This window comes from Scyliorhinus canicula, chromosome 5 (genome assembly GCF_902713615.1).
Source record: "Scyliorhinus canicula chromosome 5, sScyCan1.1, whole genome shotgun sequence".
In the NCBI taxonomy this organism is placed as follows: Eukaryota; Metazoa; Chordata; class Chondrichthyes; order Carcharhiniformes; family Scyliorhinidae; genus Scyliorhinus; species Scyliorhinus canicula.
The window spans coordinates 188560256-188586042 of record NC_052150.1 but is presented as its reverse complement, the minus strand read 5'-3'; the positions used below and the strand labels follow the sequence as shown (position 1 = coordinate 188586042).

At 40.7% G+C, this 25787-nt stretch overlaps 1 protein-coding gene across 3 annotated transcripts in view; it reads left to right on the top strand.

Moving 5' to 3' along the window:
• LOC119966490 (kinesin-1 heavy chain) overlaps positions 1-25787 on the top strand; it is a 152840-nt gene that overhangs the window by 122282 nt on the left and 4771 nt on the right. For 2 of the 3 annotated variants that reach the window (XM_038798261.1, XM_038798263.1), the window contains 11 exons: positions 160-277; positions 1968-2029; positions 2231-2340; positions 2903-3004; positions 3408-3468; positions 3581-3652; positions 7595-7699; positions 9582-9798; positions 10588-10726; positions 22648-22715; positions 24384-24411. In XM_038798261.1, the coding sequence (XP_038654189.1) occupies positions 160-277; positions 1968-2029; positions 2231-2340; positions 2903-3004; positions 3408-3468; positions 3581-3652; positions 7595-7699; positions 9582-9798; positions 10588-10726; positions 22648-22715; positions 24384-24411 (1082 nt within the window). The remainder of the gene's footprint in view (positions 1-159; positions 278-1967; positions 2030-2230; positions 2341-2902; positions 3005-3407; positions 3469-3580; positions 3653-7594; positions 7700-9581; positions 9799-10587; positions 10727-22647; positions 22716-24383; positions 24412-25787) is intronic. The other variant, XM_038798262.1, reaches the window with a different exon arrangement.

Genomic DNA, 25787 nt, shown 5'->3' with positions numbered 1-25787 from the left:
CAACCTAAATTTATACCAGAATCTTTCTTAACATTGAGGGGGAAGCAGGGAGTAGTGGGGAAGAGGGAGGGAAGCAGGGAGTAGTGGGGAAGAGGGAGAAGAGATTGTTTCATTCTAGTGAAACCATGGCTTTATATTCTTTTTAATTAATGACCCTAGCATGAGGCAAAGATCAAGTCGCTCACAGAGTATCTGCAGAATGTAGAACACAAAAAGAGACATCTGGAAGAATCTGTTGATTCACTCAATGAAGACTTGGTCAAGCTTCAGACACAAGGTATGTTTAAGATTCATAGCTCTCTGGGCAAGAGCATGTTTTCATAGACTTTGTAGTTTTTTTTACAGAATATTGAATGCATGTATTTTTCTAACTAGGAAGAATTGTGGTTTATAGAAATGTTTTGATGCAGTTTTAGATGCATCTATTAAAATGTTCTTTTATTCACCTTTGTATTGTTCACATTTCACCAAGAAAAGTTGCTTGTATTTAAATTTGGAAGAGTTTTGTCTGAAATTGTGGGAGGGAGAATTTGAGTAGAGGAAGGGAGTGGAGGAACAGGGCAGCATGTTGGCATAGTGGTTAGCACTGCTGCCTCAGTCACCCAAAGCTGGAATCAAACCTGTGTCCCTGGTGCTGTCTGTGTAGAGGTTTCACATTCTCCTTGCATCTGCGGCACTGTAACTATTCTATGAATGAATATCTATAAAGAGTAAATGAGGCAGGAATTTGACCTCTATGGGGTAAGATCTGAGGGAGGTGGGTGTGCTTGGGAGCATGATTTCACACCACTCATCAGCATGCGGGTTTGCCACCACCATCTAGTTCCTGAGCCATTTTGCTCTAGGCCAGATCAGGGGCAGAATGGCTACCTGCTTGACGTCAAGGGGGAAGGAATAGGTTGAAGGGAGGGTGACTAGCTCTGTACTGCAGATAAACTCAACATGAGGTCAGCCAGGAAATGCAGTTATTCTCCATTTAGGTGGTGGGGTGCACTGACGGGCTTGGCCAGTAAGGTTTAACAAGGGGGTGGGGAACTTACCAAGAAGATGTTTTCAACTGGATGGGGTTGTGGTTTGGACTTCATCTGACCAAAGAGCTCTCTTTGAGATAGGGGCTGAGGTCAGAAATCTGACTCAGCGAGATGGTAGTAAGCTATTGCAGTAAAAAACAAATGCTGAAAATGTCAGGTTTGGTGCTTTTTCAGTCCAACATGACTCTGGAACTAAATGTAGTTTTATTCTTTAGAACTAGTTACAAAGTGTCATTTTGGACTTTTAAGCATTTTGGACTGCTTCTCTTTCCACAGATGCTGCCAGACCTGTTGTGTTTTTCCAGCATTTTAAATTTCAGATTTCCAGCATGTGCAGTATTTTTCTTTTCTTTTGGTGAACTATTGCAGTTTGCCATGGGATCAAGGTTAGGAATTTGTAACTGGCGAGTGAAACAAAGGCCAAAACCATTGACTAAAATCTCAGTTCTAGTAAGGGGTGAAATTTTAACTTCAAATTTGACAGCGTGGAGAAAATAGACCTGAAAGTTATAGTTTTTAAATAGTTTATGTTCTGAATTTTGAAGCTATAAATAATTCTGATTTTCACAGAATTTACAGTGCAGAAGGAGGCCATTCGGCCCATCAAGTCTGCACCGGCCCTTGGAAAGAGCACCCTACCTGACCCCACACTCCACTCTATCCCCACACTTCCACCCTATCCCTGTAACCCCACCGTACCTTGCTTTTTTTGAACACTAAGGGCAATTTAGCACAGCCAATCCACCTCCCCTGCACATCTTTGGACTGTGGGAGGAAACCGGAGGAAACGCAGACATGGGGAGAACGTGCAGACACAGACAGTGACCCAAACCGGAATTGAACCTGGGACCCTGACACTGAAGCCATTGTGCTAACCACTATGCTACCGTTTGTAGATTTTACAGAATGAGTGATTATCTTTTTATACATTTGCAGAAAAAGTACATGAAATGGAAAAGGAGCACCTGAACAAAGTGCAGACTGCAAATGAAGTGAAGGTAACTCCATCCATTGGTACAGTCTAAATTAATTCTGTGATGTATTTTCCCTGATGCTTTAAATGATTGTTCTGTAAGTCTGTCTACTCATTTATGACATGCATAGGATATTTCACAACATATATATGTTATATTGTGTTTTATAGATTGTTCAGGCTTTAAACTATGTATAATATTTATCATATTCATTTTTGACTACAGCAAGCTGTAGAGCAACAAATGCAGAGTCATCGTGAGGTCCATCAGAAACAGATCAGTAGTTTGAGGGATGAAATTGAAAAGAAGGAAAAGCTCATCACTGACCTTCAAGAGTATGTTTTTTTTAAGCTTGAACTTATTTTGTCTGATGTGTTCATTTTGTAGGTTAAGAAAAAACTGATCACTGTACCGTCCACCAGTTTCCTTTGATATTATTTTGATGCATGGCATCCTTTAGCTCAATGATTAAAATGAATCTTTAATGTTTTAGACAAACATGGGATCCAGTTTGAAACTTTTAACAAAAGTATTTGATTCCCAACAACTGACCAAACTTTACAAGCTCCATTTAATAAGACTTGCTACTGAGTGTATCTTACGTTTAAAATATCGTATTGGCTAAATAAGTTGTTGATCAGTTCTTGCATCAGCTGACTTTATGCCCTGGAATTGCACAACATGTTGGCTAAGAATTGTATTAAGACTCTCAGTTCTGAATTGTTCTAGGCTGAACTATTGGAAGAAACTGATGATTTCCCTGCCTATTTGGAGTTCAAAGGGGGATATAACTTCTTCTCACATGGCAGGGTGGTGTTACTTTATTCGACGTGGTTTATTTTTAAATGGTAATGTTAACAGCTTGAAACAAAATCTGCTATATTCATGTTCTTTTAGCCAAAATCAGAAAATGATGCTTGAGCAGGAGCGTCTACGTGTAGAACATGAAAAGCTAAAAAGTGTGGATCAGGAGAAAAGCCGCAAGTTACATGAACTGACGTAAGTAATGTGTAGGTTTTATAAAGTTTTAATAAATTTTCAAAAATGACTTAAAGGTTAAAATCCTATGCTGTAACAAAATTATTTCATGAAGGGTTTTATTTAATACACTAGCTCAAACGCTTTCCTGTTTATAGGACCAGGGATTAGGATCAGAATGTTCTGGCTGTTCACGCAATCCCGCAGACGGTGCACCTCAACCGCAGGTTTTCCAGTGGCGAGGTTGCATTCAACCGGCATCTCCGTTGACAGCAGCGGGACCAGAAGATCTCGCTGCTGACCAATGGATGTGAAAAATCCTGCCCGGTTTTGAATTTGTTTTAAAATCATTGGCAGTGAAGTAATGTCATCATTTGTGTAAACTTATCTTATTCTAATTCTAATTCAATCTACTACCATTTAGCATTATGCAGGATCGGCGAGAACAAGCAAGGCAGGACCTCAAAGGACTGGAAGAAACAGTGGTAAGTGAAGTTAAAGATGCTGAATTTGGGTTTGAGATATTTTTAAGAATCCATTCACAAAATAAAATTGGCGTGCAAGAAATAATCCGTGTTCTCAATTTGATTTCTTTAGGCAAAAGAACTGCAGACACTCCATAACCTTCGGAAGTTGTTCGTTCAAGACTTAGCGACCAGAGTTAAAAAGGTATCCCAAGTACTGGTCTTGCTGCTGAGCAATGTCATACACGTTGGAACATGATGGAAATCAATTCACAGCTGTCAAAATAATTATATTTTGGTTCCTTTCAATACAAAAAAGAAAGTACAGAAGTAGAAGAGTTTAAGCATATTTGTTTCTTGAACGTTTGAATTTGGATCAGTAAACTTCTACTACTGAAGCATGTTTACTGGCAGTAGCTTCATTTATAGACTTGAAGAAAAGATCTTGTATTTATGTGTTTTATCATGTCTTCGGGACATCAAAGTACTTTACCAACAGTTTTTTATTTAGTTAATATTATGTAGGATAATGTAGCAGTTAGATTTAATACAGTAAGTTCCAACAGATCTGAGTACAGATATGGTTTATTGTCTATTATTAACACCAAAAACCTACTAAGTGGGAAACCAATAATTTTGTCTTGGACCACAAGAGTCTTGCTTTTGGTTTGGCATCCTAAATTTTGAGTGCTGTCTAGGGATTTTCTCTTTCGATGGTTTGTGAACTTTGATCCTCAAAAATGGGGCCTTGATTCTGTGAATGGCACAGTCCCGATTTCAAGCATCAATAATATAAGCAAAATATTGTGGATGTACATTAACACAAAGGACCCAAGCCCATTAAGAATTTAATTAAGGATCTCCAAACTTTCTGAATGTTGACCTTTTTTGTCAACAAATGAAGAAAGTGTTGGACCATCAGTCTAGACTGTTTGAACATATGCTCTAGAATTGAAAGTCTGTCGTCTAACCTATTATGCCATTGAGTTTCTCTTTCCCCCCCCCCCCCCCCCCCCCCCACACAAAGTTTTTTTTATTTCTAATTACAGAAATTTAAATCCGTCTAGTCAGCCTGCATGGCATTGTTTATTACATGCAATTGATTGGTTTTGCCCAATCTTGAGTGACAGCAGCTGCAACAGCACAACTACTGCATTTTAACTTTTAAATCTCTAAATAAACCTTGCAAAGGATTTCAGCTATGAAGCCTATTGTCTGGTTTCAAGCTTAAATACATATAAATTGAAATCAGCTGGAGATCTCATTAGAGATTTACATTTATATTTAGAAATTCTTAAATATGAAATAACTCCTATAATTGTCCTAAGGTAATTTACTATCTGCTCTCTTGCATGAAAAACTTTTTTTAAAAAAATATTTTGTGCAATATGACTGCTGCAGTATTTATTTTGTACCACCAGAGGTCCTATGTTAGTTGTTATTTGGGGCAACAAAGTATTAATAACACCAGTTTCTCAATATAATGGCAGAGGTACTATTTCTGATTTTGGAATGGTGCCTTGTATCAGCTGAGATTTTTTTAAATATCCAGAACATAGACCTGCTTGGATTCTGGAAACTATGTTTCTGATTGCCTCCTGACGAATTTTGATTCTCAAGACTTAAGATTTCACGACTGCTGAATTAAATAGTTGCACAAATATTCTGCTTAGTGCTCTGATCAGTAATTGGGGATTGCCATTGCTGACATTCTTGGAAATGACATTGTGCATTTATTGCCCATCTTTAGTGGTTCTTAAATGTGGTTATATGTCACCCTCTTGAACCACTGGTAACTGTTTGGCACAACCGAGGCCAAGGTAATTTTGTTATGGAACTAAGGCCACCGCTATCTAAGGACGGACAGCATATTTCCTTCCCGAAGGGACCTTATTGAATCAGTTGGATATTTAACTGAAACATGGAAGCTTCATGGTCATTTTTATTGATTTAATTTTTAACAAAATTTCCAGTCTCCCTTTCTTTTTTCGAGCTTAACCTAACTGCTCAAATTGCCGTGGTAGAATTTGAACTCTTCTCTAAATTGTTAGTTCAGGCCCCTGAATCATTCATCCAGTAACATACCACTGCATTGCTATTAGTTGTGAGCAACTTCTACCCAAGCATTTTTTTAAGCCTTTTCAGTCATAGTTGCTTTTAATTATTCGCATTAAGATTTTCTCATTCCATACTTCTGTTTAGATCCTTAAATCCAGTTTTTACTTTATACAAGTTAAACAATAAAAAATGCTGCATAGAATCTGAATACTGCCAAACAATCCTCTCAAAGTCGGTGGCCTCCTGCACTTCTCTTGACCCTGGAGAAGGTACAGAAATGATTTGCAAGGATTATACCAGAACTGGGAGGCTATACTTACCAGGCTGAAAAGGCTGAGGCTCCTCTAGAAAGAAAAGTTTGAGGGGTGATCTAATGATGATCTATAAGTCTATCCTATCAAACCCTTGCATGAAGGAGAAAATGTTTCAACTTGTAGGGAGTTTAAAGAGATCATCAATCCAAGATAATCGCAAATAGGGAATTCAGGAGAAACTTTCCAAGAATGGAAAAAAATATGGAACATGCTACAAAAGGAACAGTTGAGGCAACAGTCATTGGTGCATTTAAGGGAATCGTGGAGGAATAAATAAGTGGTTTTGTTGTAATCTGTTTAGGGGCCATTAACATTTAAAGAGAAATCTGAAAACCTTGTTTAACCAATAAAACTATGCCATAACATTTCATGTTTCTAAACAAACACACAAACTTTCTTGTATATAAAAGACTTGAAACAAAAAAACACTCTTAACTTAACAATATAACTACCTATGTTAACTTAACAATATAACTACCTATGCTAATCAGTTTTGCTTGTTACTGCCCCTAAGAATTCTCTTCAGACACATCTATCTTAAGGTTATTTACTTCTACAGAGAACACCCATAAGTATGCCACAGTCCTTCAACTGAAGAGGGCAGCACGGTAGCATTGTGGATAGCACAATCGCTTCACAGCTCCAGGGTCCCAGGTTCAATCCTGGCTTGGGTTACTGTCTGTGCGGAGTCTGCACATCCTCCCCGTGTGTGCGTGGGTTTCCTCCGGGTGCTCCTGTTTCCTCCCACAGTCCAAAGATGTGCAGGTTAGGTGGATTGGCCATGATAAATTGCCCTTAGTGTCCAAAATTGCCCTTAGTGTTGGGTGGGGTTACTGGGTTATGGGGATAGGGTCGGGTGCTCTTTCCAAGAGCCGGTGCAGACTCGATGGGCTGAATGGCCTCCTGCACTGTAAATTCTATGAAAACTGCAACTATTCTCGAGGTAAAACTTTCATTTATGATCTCTTGACTGTGGATGCCTCAGTCCCTTGTTCTGGTTACGTTTCCAATACTTGCAAGCTAATTTGTTGGTTGCTTTCATTAGCACAAGACTGGAGAGTCTTTCACTGGTTTCAAACTAGGCAATATTCCAGCTTCCACACAAATTCAAACTAAGATTAAGCTTGCCCTCTCCCCACAGTAAATGATGAAGTTAGATTTTTACTCTACTTACAGCGCAGATCTATCTAGTTATCATTTACTTTGGCTGTCTTCTCTGCGAGCTGAACATGACAAACATCAGTTCCAAATTGCAACAGCTGGGCTTGACTGGCTCAACATCTCTTTATAAAGCCTCAACCAGTTTCAGTGTGTCCAGAAGTTTTGGTTACTAAGTCTCTGGTTCAGTTTTTGTTTCCTTTCTGTTTTCCATTTTCAGTTTCTTATTTTCTGCAGTTAAAGCTTACATTTTTTAAACTACAAATTATATTAAGTTATATTCCAAGGCACGTGCACCATGAAATTAGATATTCACAACATTATGCTGATAGTATTATGTGAAATGGGAATGAGGCGGCTCATGTGGAGCATAGTTACTTGCATAGATCAGTTGGGCTGAATGGCCTGATTCTGTGCTGTAGATAATATACAACTATGTTCTCTTATTGGAAGTAATTGAAAAATTCTGGACTGATTGGAATTTGTTGACATTTATTTGTACCCCTGTACTGTAATTTATTGAAGTTGTGTCTTACAGTAATGAAAGGTCCAATTCAAAGCATTTGAATGCCTTGCAGTTGTAAATCTTTATCATTGCTCAATATATTTTATCCTAGAGTGCAGAAATGGATTCTGATGACACTGGTGGTAGTGCTGCACAGAAGCAAAAGATCTCCTTTCTCGAGAACAACCTTGAACAGCTCACAAAGGTTCATAAGCAGGTAAGCTAAAGGCATTGACATTTCTACAAGAGAACCTTTTCAGACATCAGACCTTGTGCTTGATTGGCAGAGTGTTCATATTCCGAAAACAACAACAAATAACAGCTGAAAATATGGAAAACACGCTGATGAGGGATAGAAACTAGCAATCACAAACTTCCAAAACAATAAATCAAAAGTGACCATTCATGAATTACCCACCATTTTTTTGAAAATCATTTAGCCACCATCCTGGATTTTTCACTGAATTGAGTACATACTATGAAAATAAAATCTGTAACAAGGTATAAAATTAGTAAGTTTACAGGACACCGGTGCCTATTTGAGAATCTTGAGCACTGATGCCCAGATACATAATAATTAGTAAAAGGGATTTATGTAAAAGCCTATGTTTGCCAGAATCCAGCCACACACCTACAACTTTTGCAATTTTGACTGGCTCAAGGCCAGCCATTGAGTGCAAGGCCTTGCATTTAATTCTATCCGTTCTTATGGTAAATTACTGAACAAAACCCCAGGAAAACAATTGTAGGAATAATCAGAATGTTTTTATTTAAATCTTTAGAACCTCAGTTATGAACTCCAGATTTTTCTGAGGTCACTTTAAGAAAGCAAAAATGTGTATGGTGTATATTAGCTGATGTCCTGTAATTATAGCAAGACCGTAAAAGGGACAAAATAAAAGATTGACCTAAAGTTGTTGAGAATTATTCAAAGCCAAATTCTAAAACCATGGACAATAAAGATAAAACGTTGCTTTGCAATATTATGTTGAGATTTATTGTTTAACTTTAGCGCCTGTTTATGAACTATGTCCTTTGATTGCTTTTTGGAAAACACTTGTTGCCTCACAGCAGGTCTTACCAACATTCATTGAAGATATGCATCCATCCCCCCACTTCCACAAATACACCATGCTGTCTCTCCCTCACTGAGCAATGTCATGATAGATCTGCTGGTAGAAGTAAACAGTTTGGACTGGTTTATGCTTATCTCGCACAAGAGGTTTATAAAGGATAGCCTTTTTGCATTTTTGTTCCCTTGATGGATAAACCCTTACTCAGACACCAAGATCTGTAACTAACTGAGGTTAGTTACAGATTCAATGCAATAAGTGCATTTAAACTTATTGTTACCCAAGACTCTAAGGTATTTGCAGCTCTCAAAAAACAGCCTGAATGTTCCAACTTATACTACCAACCCACAAAGATGGGCCAGTTTAGTGGCAGGGCATTGAAGCAATTGAACCTATATTAAGTTACATACACAATCTTTTTGTCTCTTCAGGTATTAAGCTATTCAAAGCATTATTGATTTTGTCTGCTTTGAATAAACGCAATACACTTAAAATATTGTGATTATTCAGCGATCAGATAGGAGTTTATAGATAGAAATCTTACTTTAATGTTCAGCTCCTAGCAGTAAAAATTTTGTCATTAATTTAAAAAAAAATAGTTAATTGAGTTATCCCTTTATAACACTAATTTCAGTAGCATAGTATGAAATACTATATGTGGGATTTTCCATTCTTGCCCACTCGAGAGCAGAAATTCCCTCCCGAAGTCAACAGACCTTTCAGTTGTCTGTCAAATTTTCCATCCCACCTGCAACTATTCCCATGATGGGCAGGACCAGAAACTTGCTTTAATTCAGATTGAAACATTTCTTACTCCTTGGTGCTTCAACTGAACCTTTAAACCACTAAAAATATAGGAACAGTCTCTGGGTTCATTATATATCAAGAACTGGGAAATAAATTTTGGTATCTCGTGTGTACATACAATTTAAAATGGTTTATTTTTAATTTAAAGTTTGTGAAGTCCCGATGTAATGGGATCAGGTTTTCACATTTTACTGATGAGTTGTTATAACTTGCCTTTAGTTGGTACGTGATAATGCAGATCTTCGTTGTGAGCTTCCAAAACTGGAAAAACGACTTCGAGCTACAGCTGAGCGAGTCAAGGCTTTGGAATCTGCTTTAAAGGAAGCCAAAGAGAATGCAGCCCGCGATCGCAAACGTTACCAACAGGAAGTGGATCGCATCAAGGAAGCTGTGCGAGCAAAGAACATGGCAAAGAGAGTGCACTCTGCACAAATTGGTATGTTAGATACATCATAGCAGTGTAGAAGCAAAGTCATGAAGTAATTATTTTAAAAGTTTTTTTTGAAACAATTGATTTGATTTTACATACTTGTCCTATGGTTTAATTTGTGGCTAAGAACAAGTTATTTTGTAAATTATTGAAATGAGTGATTTCTCATGAGGGAGCAGGCATGGACACCGGTCTTGTGTGTAACTATTCTATGATTGTACTGAAATGAAATCGGTGCCTAACTTGTATTCACATTTTTGAGTAACAAATTATACACTCAATTGTATTAACCATAAACTTGGAAATGTAGTCAGAATTAATTGTTTGAAAACTGGATGAAAGCAAGTTAAACTGAGAAGAGATTTTAAAATTATGAAGGATTTGATGGAGGGATTTGGAGATGAGTTTGAGATTGAAGCAGGTGGCATGAGATATTCAAGGTAGCAGTATGAACATGAAGGGAATAGGGGAATAGTCACTGAGTAACAGACCATCTGAATTGATGTTTCCCGTGGTGTTTATTTGCTGTAACCTATTTTCGTCTGCATGTTTGTAATAAAATACATTTTTTAAAAAAGACAATCCAAATTGGAGGTAATTAGCATACAAGGAGACTTGTGGGATGTAAGCATTAGCGTAGATCAGTTGGGCTGAATGGTTTGTTTTTCCTCTAATTTTAATCAATGCACCATTCCTAATCTTATCTATGCAGATAGCAAGTTCTTAAAATGCAAAGCTATACTTGGTCTCTAAGGAATTTTGAAATGTTTTCACAAATGCATTTTGTTTGTTTAGCTAAACCCATCCGCCCTGGTCAACCTCCTATGGCTTCCCCAACTCACCCAAGTGCAATTCGTGGGAGAGGCGGATTCTTCCAGAACAGCCAAGCAGTTGCTGTACGTGGAGGTGGAGGCGGTTCAAAATCAGATAAGTTGTATGTATCTTGCATGTGAAAAATTTGAGAAGGTTCTGATGAATCAAATGCTTTGGACTAAATCTGCATTTATTTATGCTTTTTGTTGTGGGACAAGCAGTCTTGAGCCCCTGCAAGCTAAGAATATGTACGCCCTATTTTAACCACTTCGGGATTTTTCAAATCTACATAATTCTGCTCCTTATCTGTCAAAGCTTTTCCCATTGTAAATATGGATATGCTATCTTGCATATATCATTTTATTACTGGTCAGAACATGTGACATGGGCCATGTGATAGGCGGCTTTGAGGATTAGTTGAGCTTGATCAAGGTAAGTGCTGTAATTAATTGCACAGATCATTATGCCTTTATTCTAAAAACTAAATGCTCTGTCGATCTATTTGAAACGTGTGCTTGTTCATTCTGGTGAAGTTAAAATCTTAATGCACTGTTTCAGTTGATAATATTCCAATGGCTGGGTGCCATCTTGGTGAAACTACCTTTTTTAGGCAGTGGTTACGCCAACAGGATGAAGGAAAAAGACATCCATTGCCAGACTGCTGACCGCCTGCTTTTGAGAAGATTGCCCTGAGGAAATTTCTGTGATTAACGCAGCTTGTATGTTGATGCTCCAAACAATTCTCAAAACTGTAAAGAAAAGTGGGTAAAGATCAATTTGAAGGTCTTCTACAAATGTATAGGATTTTGCCCTATTTTCTTCAACAATCATCGATAAGTTAGGTTCCATTGAAATTGCTTGAAGGATTGAAGCATGAAATGGATTACACTAATGTTACTTTAGTGCCTCTAATTGGCTTCTGAAACTGATTGGCTTTTTGCTGGCTGGAATGATGCAATTAAAATGCATTAACATTATTTATCAGATATTCCTATGTGGAGTTATTTGGTTACCTTGATTTGTCATAGAAGATTGCCATGTTTACAGATATTGATCGTGGCTTTGGGGGAGAACAAAACTATAATTGCCTGCCCATTGTTCCTTTCTGTAATAAAATACATATTCACGGTAGCTTTTTTTAAGTCTTTAATTGTGGCTATGTAAGCTTCGGTTTGTATGTTTCTTTTCATAAGGTATCATTTTCTACTCTGCCTAATGCCCAACTTTTCTGTTTTAAATTTTATAGTGGGTCGCTTGTTTGGTTTATTCCAGGTATTTGAAAAGTAGCCACCATTTACCAAAAATAATTAGTGCACAAATCTCACTGATGTAAAGGTTACACCCCAAGTATTCAAGTCTTGCAGACTTCATGAATCTAGACATGAAATTTTGTAATTTAGCACAAACCAAAGTTTTTTTTTTTTTTTTTTTGTTTTGCAATTGTTTTATAGGAACAGGTTATGCAGTGTTAGATTTGTTCACCTTTTGGAAATGGCACTAAGTCTTGTTTTTACATGGTGCAGCAGGATCACATCACCAATATAGACATGTGTATTCCTTGACTGCTCTGTTTGACTTTCCACAAGTTAACGTCTGCAATTGACCCCAGTAGCTCCAGGTTTGGAAAGTAATGGTAATGGTAGTGGCAGACAGATGAGATAAGCCGACAGATTTTAAACTGCAAAATACTTTGCAGATATGATATGTTGGACATATTAAGTTGAACCATAAAACAATTTATAAACTTAAAAGATGTAGCAGGTTAACTAAGGGCAGCACAGTGGAGCAGTGGGTTAGGACTGCTGCCTCACAGCGCCAAGATCCCAGGTTCGATCCCGGCTCTGGGTCACTGTCCATTTGGAGTTTGAACGTTCTCCCCGTGTTCGCGTGGGTTTCACCCTCATAACCCAAAGATGTGCATGGTAGGTGGATTGGCCATGTTAAATTGCCCTTAATTGGAAAAAATGAATTGGGTACTCTAAATTTATTTATTTTTTAAACTGGAGAAAAAATGGGCTTATTAGGAACACAAATGGAATTGGCCTGCTAAGCTGAATGATTACCGACTTGTTGCTCTTGCATCAAAAGGGGGAGGTGCCAGAGGACTGGAGAACAGCTAATGTGGTCCCACTATTTAAAAAAGGTTGTAGATACAAGCCAGGGAACTACAGAGCAGTGAGTCCCACGTCAGTGATTGGGAAACTCATGAAGATTCTGAAGGAGTGAATCTATCTCTACTTGGAGAGGCAAGGTTTGATCAGGGATAGTCAGCATGGCTTTGTCAGAGGGAGGTCATGCCTAACAAATTTGATTAAATGTTTTAAGCATGTAACCAAGTGTAAAGATGAGAGTGGTGCAGTTGATATAGTTTACATGTATTTGAGCAAAGCCTTTGACAAGGTCCCGCATGAGAGATTTATTAAGAAGGCAAATGCACATGCGATTCAGGGTGATTTGATGAGGCAGAGAGTGATGACAGACGGCTGCTTCAGTTTCTGGAAGCCAGTGGCGTACCGCAGGGATCTGTTCTGGGCCCTCTATTGTTAGTCATCTATGTCATTTATATAAATGGCAATGTGGCAGGGTAGGATCAGTAAGCTTGCGGGTGACACAAAGATTGGCTGGGTGGTTAACAGTTGAGTGTCTTGGATTACAGGAAGATGGAGACAAAATGGTCAAATGGGCAGATAAGTGGTAGATGGAATTTAACCCTGCAAAGTGTGAGGTGATACTCTTTGGAAAGAGTAATTTAACAAGGAAGTCTATTATGAAAGGTCTGACATTGGGAAGTTCCGAAGGGTGTTTGTCCATAGATCTCTGAAGGTAGAATGGCAGGTTTAGAGGGTGGTGAAAAAGGCATATAGAGCACTTGCTTCTATCAATCAGGACATAGATTACAAAAGCAGGGAGGTCATGACGGAGCTGAATAGAACTTTGAGACCACAGCTGGAGTATTGTGTGCAATTCTGGTTGCCACATTATAGGAAGGGTGTAATTGACTGGAAGGCGTGCAGAGAAGATTCACCAGAATATTGCCTGGGATGGAACATTAAGTTATAAAGAGAGGTTGGATAGCCTTGGGTTATTTTCTCTTATTACTTATTACTTACTGGAGCAGAGAAGACTGGGGCGTGACCTGATTGAGGTATACAAGATTGAGGGGCATGGATAGGGAGTAGCTGTTCCCCTTGGTTGAAGGGCCAGTTATGAGGGGACGCAAGTTCAATGTGAGGAGTGGAAGGTTTCGGGGGATTTAAGGAAAACCTTTCTTTACCCAGAGTGGCAACAGTCTGGAATGCACTACATGGGACAGTGGTAGAGGCAGGAAGCCTCACATCCTTTAAGAAGTCCATGGATGAGTACTTGGCATGTCATAACATTCAAGGTTATGGGACAAGTGCTGGCAAGTATGATTGATGGGCAGGTCAGGACCTTTCATGTGGCGGTGCAGACTCGATGGGCCGAAGGGCCTCTTCTGCACTGTAGTATTCTGTGACAGTCATCAACTGTTTTGAAAGGGTCTTTTAAATCCTCTTGTTTCACATATTGATTGGTTATCGTTTACCTATTGAGCTCATAAGTCAGTGGATGACCCTGTTCTATCTAATCCAACAGCACACTGATACATCAGGCAACTATGCTCGTGCTACATTTGTTGATTTTTCTTCAGCTTTTAATACTGTGCAACTATTGAGTTTGTCAATCCTACTTTGGATCAAGGATATCTGACACAACATAAACCAACGGGGGTATTAGTTTCCAAGATTCACTAAGTCCATGTTAACTAATACTGGATCTCAAGGTGTGTACTGTTGCCTTTGAGTGATTGCCGATCAGAGTACAAGTCATAACCATCTTGAAGTATGCTGCTGATATGGTACTTGTGGGTCACCAGGAATACTGAAGGAACTCTGAAGAAGTTCATAAAATGGTGTGATAACAGTTCTCTTAAACTGGACGAAAACAACATGAGGAAATAATTAGCTACAAACCCCAGGAAAAATCCAGTTAATATTGTTCTGTGAAGATTCATGATGTGGACATTGAAATTGTTACTAAGTATAAATGTCTAGATGTCAAAGTGAATGATATGATGTATTGGAGGGAACAGTGGATAGATGTAGCAGCTAGGGGACATACACAATTATACTATGTCAATCCTTTTTGAGTAGATCCTGCAATCATAAAATATTTCTATCCAGCTGTAGTTGAGTGCTATTCTTTTTGGATGTCTTGCCTGGTACTGTTGTATTTGGAAAGCAGACTTTCTAAAATGTACTGAGATTATTGAACCAAACAACGGGTATTTGAGCTTTTCTTTGCTCTCGAAATCTGCTCAAAGAATTTTGACGAAAGTGTGACTTGAGCAATCAGATCACCCTTTTGTCTCCGTATTACTGCAACTTGCATTCAGGGAAAAAGCTACAGTAGCTCAGATGCAGAACAAATTGATCCCTGAACTACTTTGTGCCCTACTCGAAGAGCTTTAACAGGAGTTTGATGTATTGATGAGGGTGGGACTCGCTAATTATTTCAATGCACTGGAATAATTTTTAATGCATAATTAAAATTGGATCTCTGTGATAGGCTAATTTTCTTTCGTACTTTATTGACAAGTATTGGTGTTGCAGACTTCCAGTGACGGCGGGCAGGAGGCAGCCGCACAATGGAGGGCTCCCGTTCGGGAACGGCATTTTCGGGGCTTTAAGCCCGGTCCCAGGGTCCCACGGAGGCGGCAAAAGCAGGGAGAAGGCAGAGGAGGCGCAGTGAAGGCACAGTAAAGGAAAATGTCGAGGGTGAGCAAAAAAACAGCCGTAAAAAAAACTGTTGAAGGTCCGTCGGGGAGTGGAAAGGTCACCGCGGGATCACCAAGGAAAGTGGAGGCTGGAGCACATGGGGAGGCCGCATTGCTTACGGCTGAAGAAATAACTACGGTAATGGCTGCAGAATTCAAAAGGCAGTTTACAAAATGCATGGAGGTTTTGAGTGTGCTGGTGGAGGAGGTGATTTCCCCGGTGGCGATGGCGAGCGCAGTGGCCGAGGTGCGGGAGCAAGGGGAGGCACTGAAGGAAGTGGAGGAGACATTATTGCAGCACGGTGATCAACTTACCTCGATGGGGAAGGAGATGCGGAAGGTGATGGAGATTAACAAGGATTTGCGAGGAAAAATGGAAGACCTGGAAAACAGATCCAGGCGACAGAATTTGAGGATTGTGGGGCTGCCCGAAGGAGTTGAAGGACCGAGGCTGACTGAGTATTTTGCCACGATGCTGGCAGAACTATTGGGGGAGGGGGGAGGATCCCTCCGGATATGAACTGGCTCGGGCTCATCGGTCGTGGAGGCCTGTACCAAAGGTGAGTGAGCCGCCAAGGGTAGTGACTCTGTGCTTCCGTACGTACAGTGTGAAGGAGAAGGTCCTGTGTTGGGCCAAGCAGAAGCGGGTGGTGCAGTGGGCTGGAGCTGGTATAAGTGTATACCAGGACTTTACGGTGGAGCTGGCGAGGAGGCGGGCTGCCTTCAACCGGGTTAAGAGGGCACTGTACATCAGCAAGGTGCAGTGCAGCATTGTATATCCAGCGAAGCTGAGGGTGACTTACAAGCGCAAGGACTTTTATTTTGGAACGATGGAAGCAGCGGAGGAGTTTGCGAAGGCAGAAGGACTGTGGCAGAACTGAGAAATTGAGAAATGGCCATGTGCCGATATAACCTCATGACTGTATTTTCTTTTTTGTTTCACTGCGTGTGGGTGTATGAGCTAAAGGAGCAAATGTTGTATATATTTGGACAAGGGTAGTGATGGGACTTTCACTCGAAATGAAGGCTCTTTGCGGGGTAGGTGGATATGTGGGGTTTGTATGCTTAAAGGGGATTTCTGGGCTTTCCTAGGGCCGGGCAAGGGGGAAAGGGACCCGAGCAGGGGCCTCCACACTGGCTGGTTTAAGCCAGCCAGTGAATGGGAGTGAGGTGGGAGGAGGGGCTGCGGCCATCGGAGCCTGGCAGAACAGGGTCCGAGGGGTCTAGCCGGGGTGGAAAGTTGGGGTGAAGGAACCGAGGTTGGGGGGAGGAGTGGGGGAGGGGGGAGGGGTGTTTACAACTCTTGGGTATCATGTACGGCACTCTTTCAGAGGTTGGATGGCATTGAGTGTAGGGGTGGGGGGAGTGGACTCTAGGTTAATGGTGACCATGGGTGGTCCCAAACTCCTTTTTCTTTTTCTCCTTTGTTTTTTGCTTCCACCATGGGAGGGTTTGTTTTATTGGATGCATATATTGACAGGTGGGCTGTTGTTTGGGGTGGTAGGAGGATGGGATCGTTGTTATTGTTAGGGATTGATTTTGTATTTGTTTCCGTTTACTGTCTGTGGGTGGGATGTAAATTTTGAAGGAAAATGTGAAAATGGAGAATAAAAACTTTTTTAAAAAAAGTATTGGTGTTGGAGCTTTTCATCGTCCATTCATCAGGACAGATTTGCAGGAATACCAATTGTAAAGGTGATGCACGATCAATCACTACTGAAGCAAGATTGTAGTCCAAATTGAAGGCTTTAATGGACAAGTAGCTACCCCAGCAGCTCCGGTACAGAATGAATGCTGTGGGTGAAACACAGACTCTTATGCTCTGCCTGCTGGGTGGGACCAGCAGGCAGGTTCTACCACTCATACTACAGTTTAAGGTACGTCCCACCTAGGTACCGCGATACCCCTAATATAGCCTACCACAAAAGGGAACAACAGTTTATGCTGCATAAGAATGCTAATTGGCTGGCAAGTGGACTTTAATTGTTAGAGGCATTACGATGCAGAATGCACCAGGAACAGTTAACTATCAAACCAAAGTGGTTGAATCTGATTGATCAAGATATTGCCCTTGGACTGAACCGGGAGTGACTCTATGCCAAACTTCTGTTTAATTGAAAAAGGCGCAATGTATTCTTGCTCCTTCTGTCTGCAAAGGTCAGGGCCTAGTTTGTAAAATTGTAGCTTTGGGGCAGCATGGTGGCAGAGCCTCAAAATGCCAGAGACCCAGTTCAATTCCAGCGTTGGATGATCGTGTGGAGTTTGTATGTTCTCCCCATGTATACGTGTGTTTCCTTTGGGGTGTTCCGGTTTCCTCCTACAGTCCCAAGGATGTACAGGTTAGGTGGATTGGCCATGCTAAATTGTCCCTTGGTGTGCAGGTTGGGTTACGGATTGGGGGGAGCAGACATGGGGAGGGTGCTCCTTCAGAGGGTTGGTGCAGACTCAATGTGCCGAATGGTTGGTAGGGATTGTATAATTCTAGCACGCATGCCCAACTGATGATCTTGCATTCCAAACAGGATTGTTTGGCAAGCGCTGTCCAATCGCAGAATCACATCTAATGTTGAGTGTTTTGAGCTTTGTCAACGTGGCCTGGTTGGGTATAGTCAATACTTTGCCTGTTGCGAACAGCCAAATGACCATGCTGTTTGATAAAATGTGCCAGTTGGGACATGTGGCCTATATGCCTGGCATCACATCAGCAACATATTGGTGGCGAATACCACTTCTGAAACGATTAGAAACATAGAAAATAGGAGCAGGAGTCGGTCATTCGGCCCTTCGAGTCCGCTCTGCCATTCTTTATGATTATGGCTGATCCAAGTCAGTAACCTGTTCATGCTTTTCCCCCAATATATTTTTTGATCGCTATAGCCCCAAGAGCTATATCTAACTCCTTTTTAAAAACATTGTGTTTTGGTCTCAACTCCTTTCTGTGGTAGTGATTGTCACAGGCTCACCACTCTCTGGTAAAGACATTTCTCGTCTCAGTCTAAATGGTTTACCCAGCATCCTCAGACTATGACTGCTGGGGTCTGGACTCCCCCGCTATTGGGAACATCCTTCCTGCAACTACCCTGTCCAGTCCTGTTAGAATTTTATAGGTTCCTATGCGATGCCCCTTCATTCTTAACTCCATCAAATATAATCATATCGATTTGATTGCCCCTCATACATCAGTCCCGTCATCCTAGGAATCAATCTAGTAAACCTTTACTGCACTCCCTCTATAGCAAGAATGCCCTTCCTCCTGATAAGGAGACCAAAACCGTACACACTATTCCATGTGTTGTCTCCTCAAGGCCCTGAATAATTGCAGCAAGACATCTCTGCTCCTGTGTTGTAATCCACTCTCTATGAAGCCAACATGTCATTTGCCTTCATTGCCTGCTGCACCTGCATGCTTACTTTCAGCGACTCCTGTACAAGGACACCCATGTCTCATTGCATATTTCCCCCTCCACATCTCAGCATCCTCCTCCCCCTCCTGTCCAGCTTTCTGTCATCTGCAAATTTGGAGATATTACATTTAGTTCCCTCATCTAAATCATTAATAACTGGGGCCCTAGCACTGATCCCTGTGGTACCCCACTCGTCACTGCCTGCCATTTAGAAAAATATCTGTTTATTCCTACTTTGTTTCCTGTGCCAACCAGTTTTCTATCCATCTTGATACACTACCCCCAATCCCATTCGCTTTAATTTTACACACTAATCCCTTATATGGAACTTTGTCGAAAGCCTTCTAAAAGAGCAAATACACCACATCCACGGGCTCCCCCTGATCGTGGCTACATCCGTGAAGAATTCCAGTAGATTTGTCAAGCATGATTTTCCTTTTGTAAATACATGCTGGCTCTGTCCAACCCTGCCACTGTCTTCCAAGTGCTCTGCTATTAAAGCTTTTATAATGGACTCTGGCATAGCCCCCATTATTGATGTCTCCGTTACCTAAAGTTAAGTCCAGGACTGCACCCTTGTAGGGCATTCCATGCACTGGCTTTAGATGTTCTCCTGGGTGCGTTTTAAGAATTCCTCTTCCTCTAAACCTTTTACACTATGGCTACCCCAATTAATGTTGGGGAAGTTGACTGTCCCACTATCACTACCCTATTACTTTTACACTTCTCTGAAATTTACCTACATATCTGCTCTTTCATTTCTCTCAGACTGCTGGGAACCTATAGAACACTCCCAGCAATGTGATTGGTCCTCTTTGGAATCTAATTTCTACCCATATGGCCTCAGTTAAAGAGCCTTCTAAGATGCCGTCCCTCCTTACTGCTGTAATTGATTCCTTGATCAAACTTATGACACCCCATCTTTTACCTCCTTCCATGTCACACCTGAATATCCTTTATCCAGTGAGCTGTCAATCCTGCCCCCCCCCCCTCAACATGTCTCAGTGACAACATACTCCCACGCTTTAATTTGTGCATTCAACTCTTCTCCCTTGTTCGTCAGACTCCTTGCATTAAATAGATACCATCCAGTTTTGCCAAACACCCTCGTGACTTAACTAGAAAGTCTATGCCTTCCTGATTCATTTGATTTCTCTTCTGATTTTGACTGTGCATCTATCCCTGCTGAATCCTCTCTCAGGGTCCCAACCCCTGCCAATATAGTTTAAACCCTTCCCAATAGCACAGTAAGAAGTCTTGCAACACCAGGTTAAAGTCCAACATGTTTGTTTCAAACACTAGCTTTCGGAGCACTGCTCCTTCCCGTGTGAATGATTCACTTGAGGAAGGAGCAGTGCTCCGAAAGCTAGTGTTTGAAACAAACCTGTTGGACTTTAACCTGGTGTTGTAAGACTTCTTACTGTGCTCACCCCAGTCCAATGCCGGCATCTCCACATCATGGCTTCCCAATAGCGCTAGTGGACCTCCTTGCAAGGACGCTGTTCCCATTTCGGTTCAGCTGCAACCAGCCATATGACATCTTAGTGGGATACAGATGATGTAATGGGAGGAGCTAGGTCTGTCTGTAGTTTTGCAGTCTTGTTGTAGAATTTTTAGTTAGTTTTGCAAAATACTGTTACGTTGATCAGAAGTGTCCTGGATCTGCTGTTGAAAGGAGCTCTCCAAATATGTCTACACAGCTATGAACGTAAACATGTTGCGTTAGCTTTATTTATAAGTGGAATTTGAACTGTGTTGGGTTGCTTAATTGGAATTAATGGCAGGTATAGGTAGTAAGTTATCAATTGTTTTTCCCTTTTTACTTAACCACTGTTTAACTGATAATTGTAAAGCTATTACTTTGATAGTGTTGTTAATTCTGTGTTTTAATTAAAGTTTGTTTTAACATAAAGATTATTGGTCAAAGTCATCACTCCTGGGTGAAGTATCTTTTCGTCACACTTTTGAAAATAGAAAAATTGTTTTGGGTTCTCGTCCAGATCCTAACAAGGGTCTGGTCCGGTATTGTAACAGTACACACAGGCTTGTTAAGAAGATGTAAACCCATGAAATTGAAGGGAAAGAGATGCTGTGAACATTGTTTTTTAGACTAGAAGGCAGTTTGCATTGGTATCAAGGGTCAGTTTTGGGTCTGTTGCACTTATCAGTTTTTCTAAATGACCTGGACTCTGGTGTAGGATGCGGCAGTAATGTTTCCAGATGATATGAAACTTGGTAGTTATAGACTACAGGATGACTAAATAGAAAGAAGCACGGGAGATGGAGTTTAATGATGAGAACACTGGAGGGCTAAAATGGAAAGCTTGTCTCTTTTATAAATAGCAATGCTTTCAAAAAATCTAAATGAGCAGATCGAGATCTTGGAATCCATGTACATACATCCTTAAATATGTCAGGACAAGTTAATGTTTTAAAAATAAAGCACTTGAGTTTTTTTAAATGGAGAATAAAATATTGAAACATAGGGATCATATCGGAACTTAATCACTAGTTGGACCTCAACTGGAGTATTGTGGATAATTCTGAGCATCACTCTTCAGGAAAGATGGGTAAAAGTACCAATATATTACAGAGGACAAGGGACTTATCATAGAATTTACGGCGCAGAAGGAGGCCATTTGGCGCATCAAGTCTTGGAAAGCGCACACTTAAGCCCACACCTCCACCCTATCCTGGTAACCTAGTAACCCCACCAACCCCACCTAACCTTTTTGGACACTAAAGGCAATTTAGCATGGCCAATCCACCTAACCTGCACAACTTTGGACTGTGGGAAGAAACTGAAGCACCCAGAGGAAACCCACGCAGACGGGGTGAACGTGCAGACTCCGCACAGACAGTGACCCAAGCCGGGAATCAAACCCGGGACCCTGGAGCTGTGAAGCAACTGTGCTAACCATTGTGCTACCGTGCCACCCGTTTACGACTTTACGCTGACTTCATTTATGAAAAGAGGCTGGATAAGACCATTCCTCTTGAAACAATTAGTGACCAAAGTGGTTTTCATGGATAGATTCTAATACAGAAAATTTGTTCCTTCTGACAAGTTTGTCAGCAATCGGTGGTCACAGCTGTTCTGATTTTTCAAGGGCCCAGCATAGGAATGAAGGGTCTTCTGTGCTACCATAGAAACTGTACAATGGCATTTTTGTTAAGTAACCCCTTCCATTGATATTAGCTGATTGTACCGTAGATTGTTAGCAGGTATATTTGTTTTTATTTTAAAATGTTTCATACTATCTGACAGCATCACCTAACCCTACACTACAACCCTCGGCTGGGAAGCTGCATTAGTTTAATCTATAAAACTGCTCACTGGAGCAGTTCACTGAAAAGGAAAGGGTGTGAAACCTCCTGCCAGCATCTGGTGGCCTGGCTGCGACATTTATTTGGTAAAATCAATCATTGAATGTCACTTGGAATTGAGATTGACGTACATTTTTATTATGAAATGATAACCATATTGTGGAGGGAAGTGGTAGCTTCAGGAAGGACATTCATGGTAATCAAAGGGGAAGTGGTGTAGTGTAGTGGGTAGCAGTAGCCGCAGTGATGTGGAACCAGGCCCCGGGTGAGAAGGAATGTGTGATGTTTCTCTACTCTGATTAGAATCCTGTGCTTTTGTAGCTGGTGGGTTTGCTTCAGGTAAGTGCTGTTTTATGTATAACTATTTCTGATTATAAATGATTGTCTGAAAAAATTGGTAGTACAGCTGGACAAAATTTTCTAACAGTGTGTTCAGGCACTTGCTCTCCAAAAGATAAAAATCAAGATTTGGTTAGAAGTCTGGAATTGTACTAAAGAATAATTTTTTTTTTGTAGTGTCAGTGGAGGAGTTGCTAATAATGCTGAAGTTGGAGACATTGGCTTCTTGCCTTCATCTGTTAACGGTATGTCATCTGCTAAATATAAAAGTAATGTCAAGCTTGTTGGGTTAGGGGGAGTATTTTTAATGTATTTTCAGCAGGTCATTGGGTGTATACAGAATGTTGCCACAAAGAATCTGTATTTAGGAATGTCTGTGTGCAGCGCATGTGGTCTTGCATATTTTGGAGTGTGGTGTGTTCCTGAACACCTGTAATTGTTCCCAAAGCATCTCTCCGTTAGTTGTCTGTGCAACTAAGTGGGGGATTAATTGTTGCAGTGAAGAATGGATGTACGATATTTGAGATCGTCTTGATTTTACAGTAGTCATGACAGCGAAAGAGTCAGCGTTCACTGGCATTACTCTTCTTAAACTGATAGCAACCTCTTGAGTTCACGTACAGAAATCCAGAAGTTGCTATCTTGAAACATTCCAGTTGTACCTTGCTTTTAGGTTTTTATTAGTATACAAAGTTTATAACAACTAGTCTGGCCCTGAAAAACTATTTTTTAAATAAAATTCTCCATTTTGGTAAAAATACACTTAATTTTTTGATCTGACAATTTCTACCTTAATCCATCCGTAGCCTCCACTTTTTTAATACCATTTTACAGTGCATTTTACTTCCTGGTTTAATGTGAATACTTCAATGTGATTGGTTTTATCCTGTTTGATGACATCCCTGGATATCTGGAGATCTCCTTACTAATGCCGGGAAGGAGAAAATCCACCTCACGAAGATACCGAGATCTTTGTGGACAGCTTCAAGGTCTGCCTTGTGACAAATTAATTTATTGTCCTTGTGTTTGCAAGATCAAATCACTGATTTTTTTTTGATCTTTTACAATTGATATGCAAATCTGAATTATCATTAACAATTGTGGATATCAGTGATTCATTTTAATTTGAAAGCTTTTGCGGATTTGTGTAATCCTAAATGTGCATTATTAGAACACTGTTACCTAATTTGTTTCTGGAGGGTGATATGATGATCTTGTGTCGACAAGATTGAGGGACATGGATAGAGTGGATGGGCAGGCATTCTTTCCCAGGGTGGAGGGGTCAGTCACCAGGGGGCAAAGGTTTAAGATCTGTGGGCAAAATTTAGAGGAGATGTGTGAGGCAGGTTTTTTACGCAGAGGGTGGTGAGTGCCTGGAACGCATTGCCAGGTGAGGTTCTGGAAGCAGATACATTAACGACGTTTGTGAAAGGTATCTTGACAAACACATGGATAGAATGGGTATAGAAGGATACGGCACAAGGAAGTGCTGAGGGTTTTGGCAAAGGTTGGTATGACCGGTAAAGGCTTGGAGGGCTAAAGGGCCTGTCCCTGTGCTGCACTGTTCTTTGTTCTTATGATATGCAAAATATCTAATTAATAGGTGAGAAGTGGTGAAAATTTGGATTAATTGAATATTGTGTTTGAGAGAGTGAAACAGTTTGAATAACTGGTATATCTGCTGCACGGGCAGATAAAAATGGGTTTACTGCACTACACCAGTGGAAGACTAGAATTGTTCTTTTGAAGTATTTTTTCTGTAATGCATCCATTATAGTCAATAAGGGTTGTCTCCAAGCTTTTCTTACTTTCACACTCAATCATTTTTAAACATTCCATTAACTTTACAGTTACGCCTTTTTTCTCTCTCTCTCTCTCTCTCTCTCTCTTCTGGATATTCTTGGATCATGCAGGTGACCTGAGAGATGTAAATGACAATAGGTGAATGCATAATCTCTATTCTCACACTTGTAGTGATAGTTAATCCCCTCCCCCAAATGTTTCCTAATCCTATAGATCCCCATAGAACCTGTGTATTTGAAATAAGTCCAGATCTCCTCGCATACAATGCCATCTCAATGCAGCTTTGCTTTCACTGATACCCTATTAATAGGCTATCCTATTAATCACTCACCTGATGAAGGAGCTGTGCTCCAAAAGCTAGTGATTCAAAACAAAACTGTTGGGCTTTAACCTGGTGATGTAAGACTTCTTACTGTGCCCACCCTATTAATAGTACACTGAAGAAACTGCTGTTTGCCTTCAACAGTGAGCATATTTCACTTTTGCTTTTTTAAATAAATTTAGAGTACCCAATTCATTTTTCATAATTCAGGGGCAATTTAGCGTGGCCAATCAACCTAGCCTGCACATCTTTGGGTTGTGGAGGAAAATCCCACGCAAACACGAGGTGAATGTGCAAACTCCACGCTGACAGTGACGCAGAGCCGGGATTGAACCTGGGACCTCGGTGCCATGAGGCAGCAGTGCAAACCACTGTGCCAAAATACTGCCCCCCTCCCCCCAATATTTCACTTTCCTACGTGGAAAACACTTGGCATGACTAAGCTAATTCAGCCAGTAACCATCCTAAAGTGTTGGTCAAGATTTTGTTAATCTGAGGTACTGTGTATTTCTGGTGAAAATGTCTTGATGAAGGGTGGCGCAGTGGTGCATTGATTAGCACTGCTGCCTACGGCGCTGAGGACCCGGGTTCGATCCCAGCCCCAGATCACTGTCTGTCTGGAACAAAGAACAGCACGGGAACCGTCCCTCTAAGCCTGTGCTGATCACGTGTCCTATCTAGACCAACCGCCTGTATCTTTCTATACACCGTCTGTTCATGTGTTTATCTAAATAAGTCTTAACGGTCGCTATCGTATCTGCCTCAACCACCTCACTTGGCAGTGCTTTCCAGGTCACCAACGCTGTGTTTTAAAAAAAAAAAAAAGAAAACTCCCCTGCACATCAACACTGAATCTATCCCCCTCACCTTGAACTTGTGCCCCCTTGTAATTGTCCTTTCCGCCCTGGGAAAAAGCCTCCAACTGATCACCCTATCTATACCCCTCATAGTTTTATAAACTTCTATCAGGTCGCCACTCCGCCTCCGTCTTTATTGGGAGAGCAATTCCAGTTTATTCAATCTCTCCTCAAAGCTAATACCTCCATACCAGGCAACATCCTGGTAAACCTTTTTCTGTATTCTCCAAAGCTCCACATCCTTCTGATAGCATGGTGACCAGAAGTGGACACAGTACTCCAAATGTGGCCTAACCAACATTCTATTTAACTGTAACATAATTTGAGACCTTCCA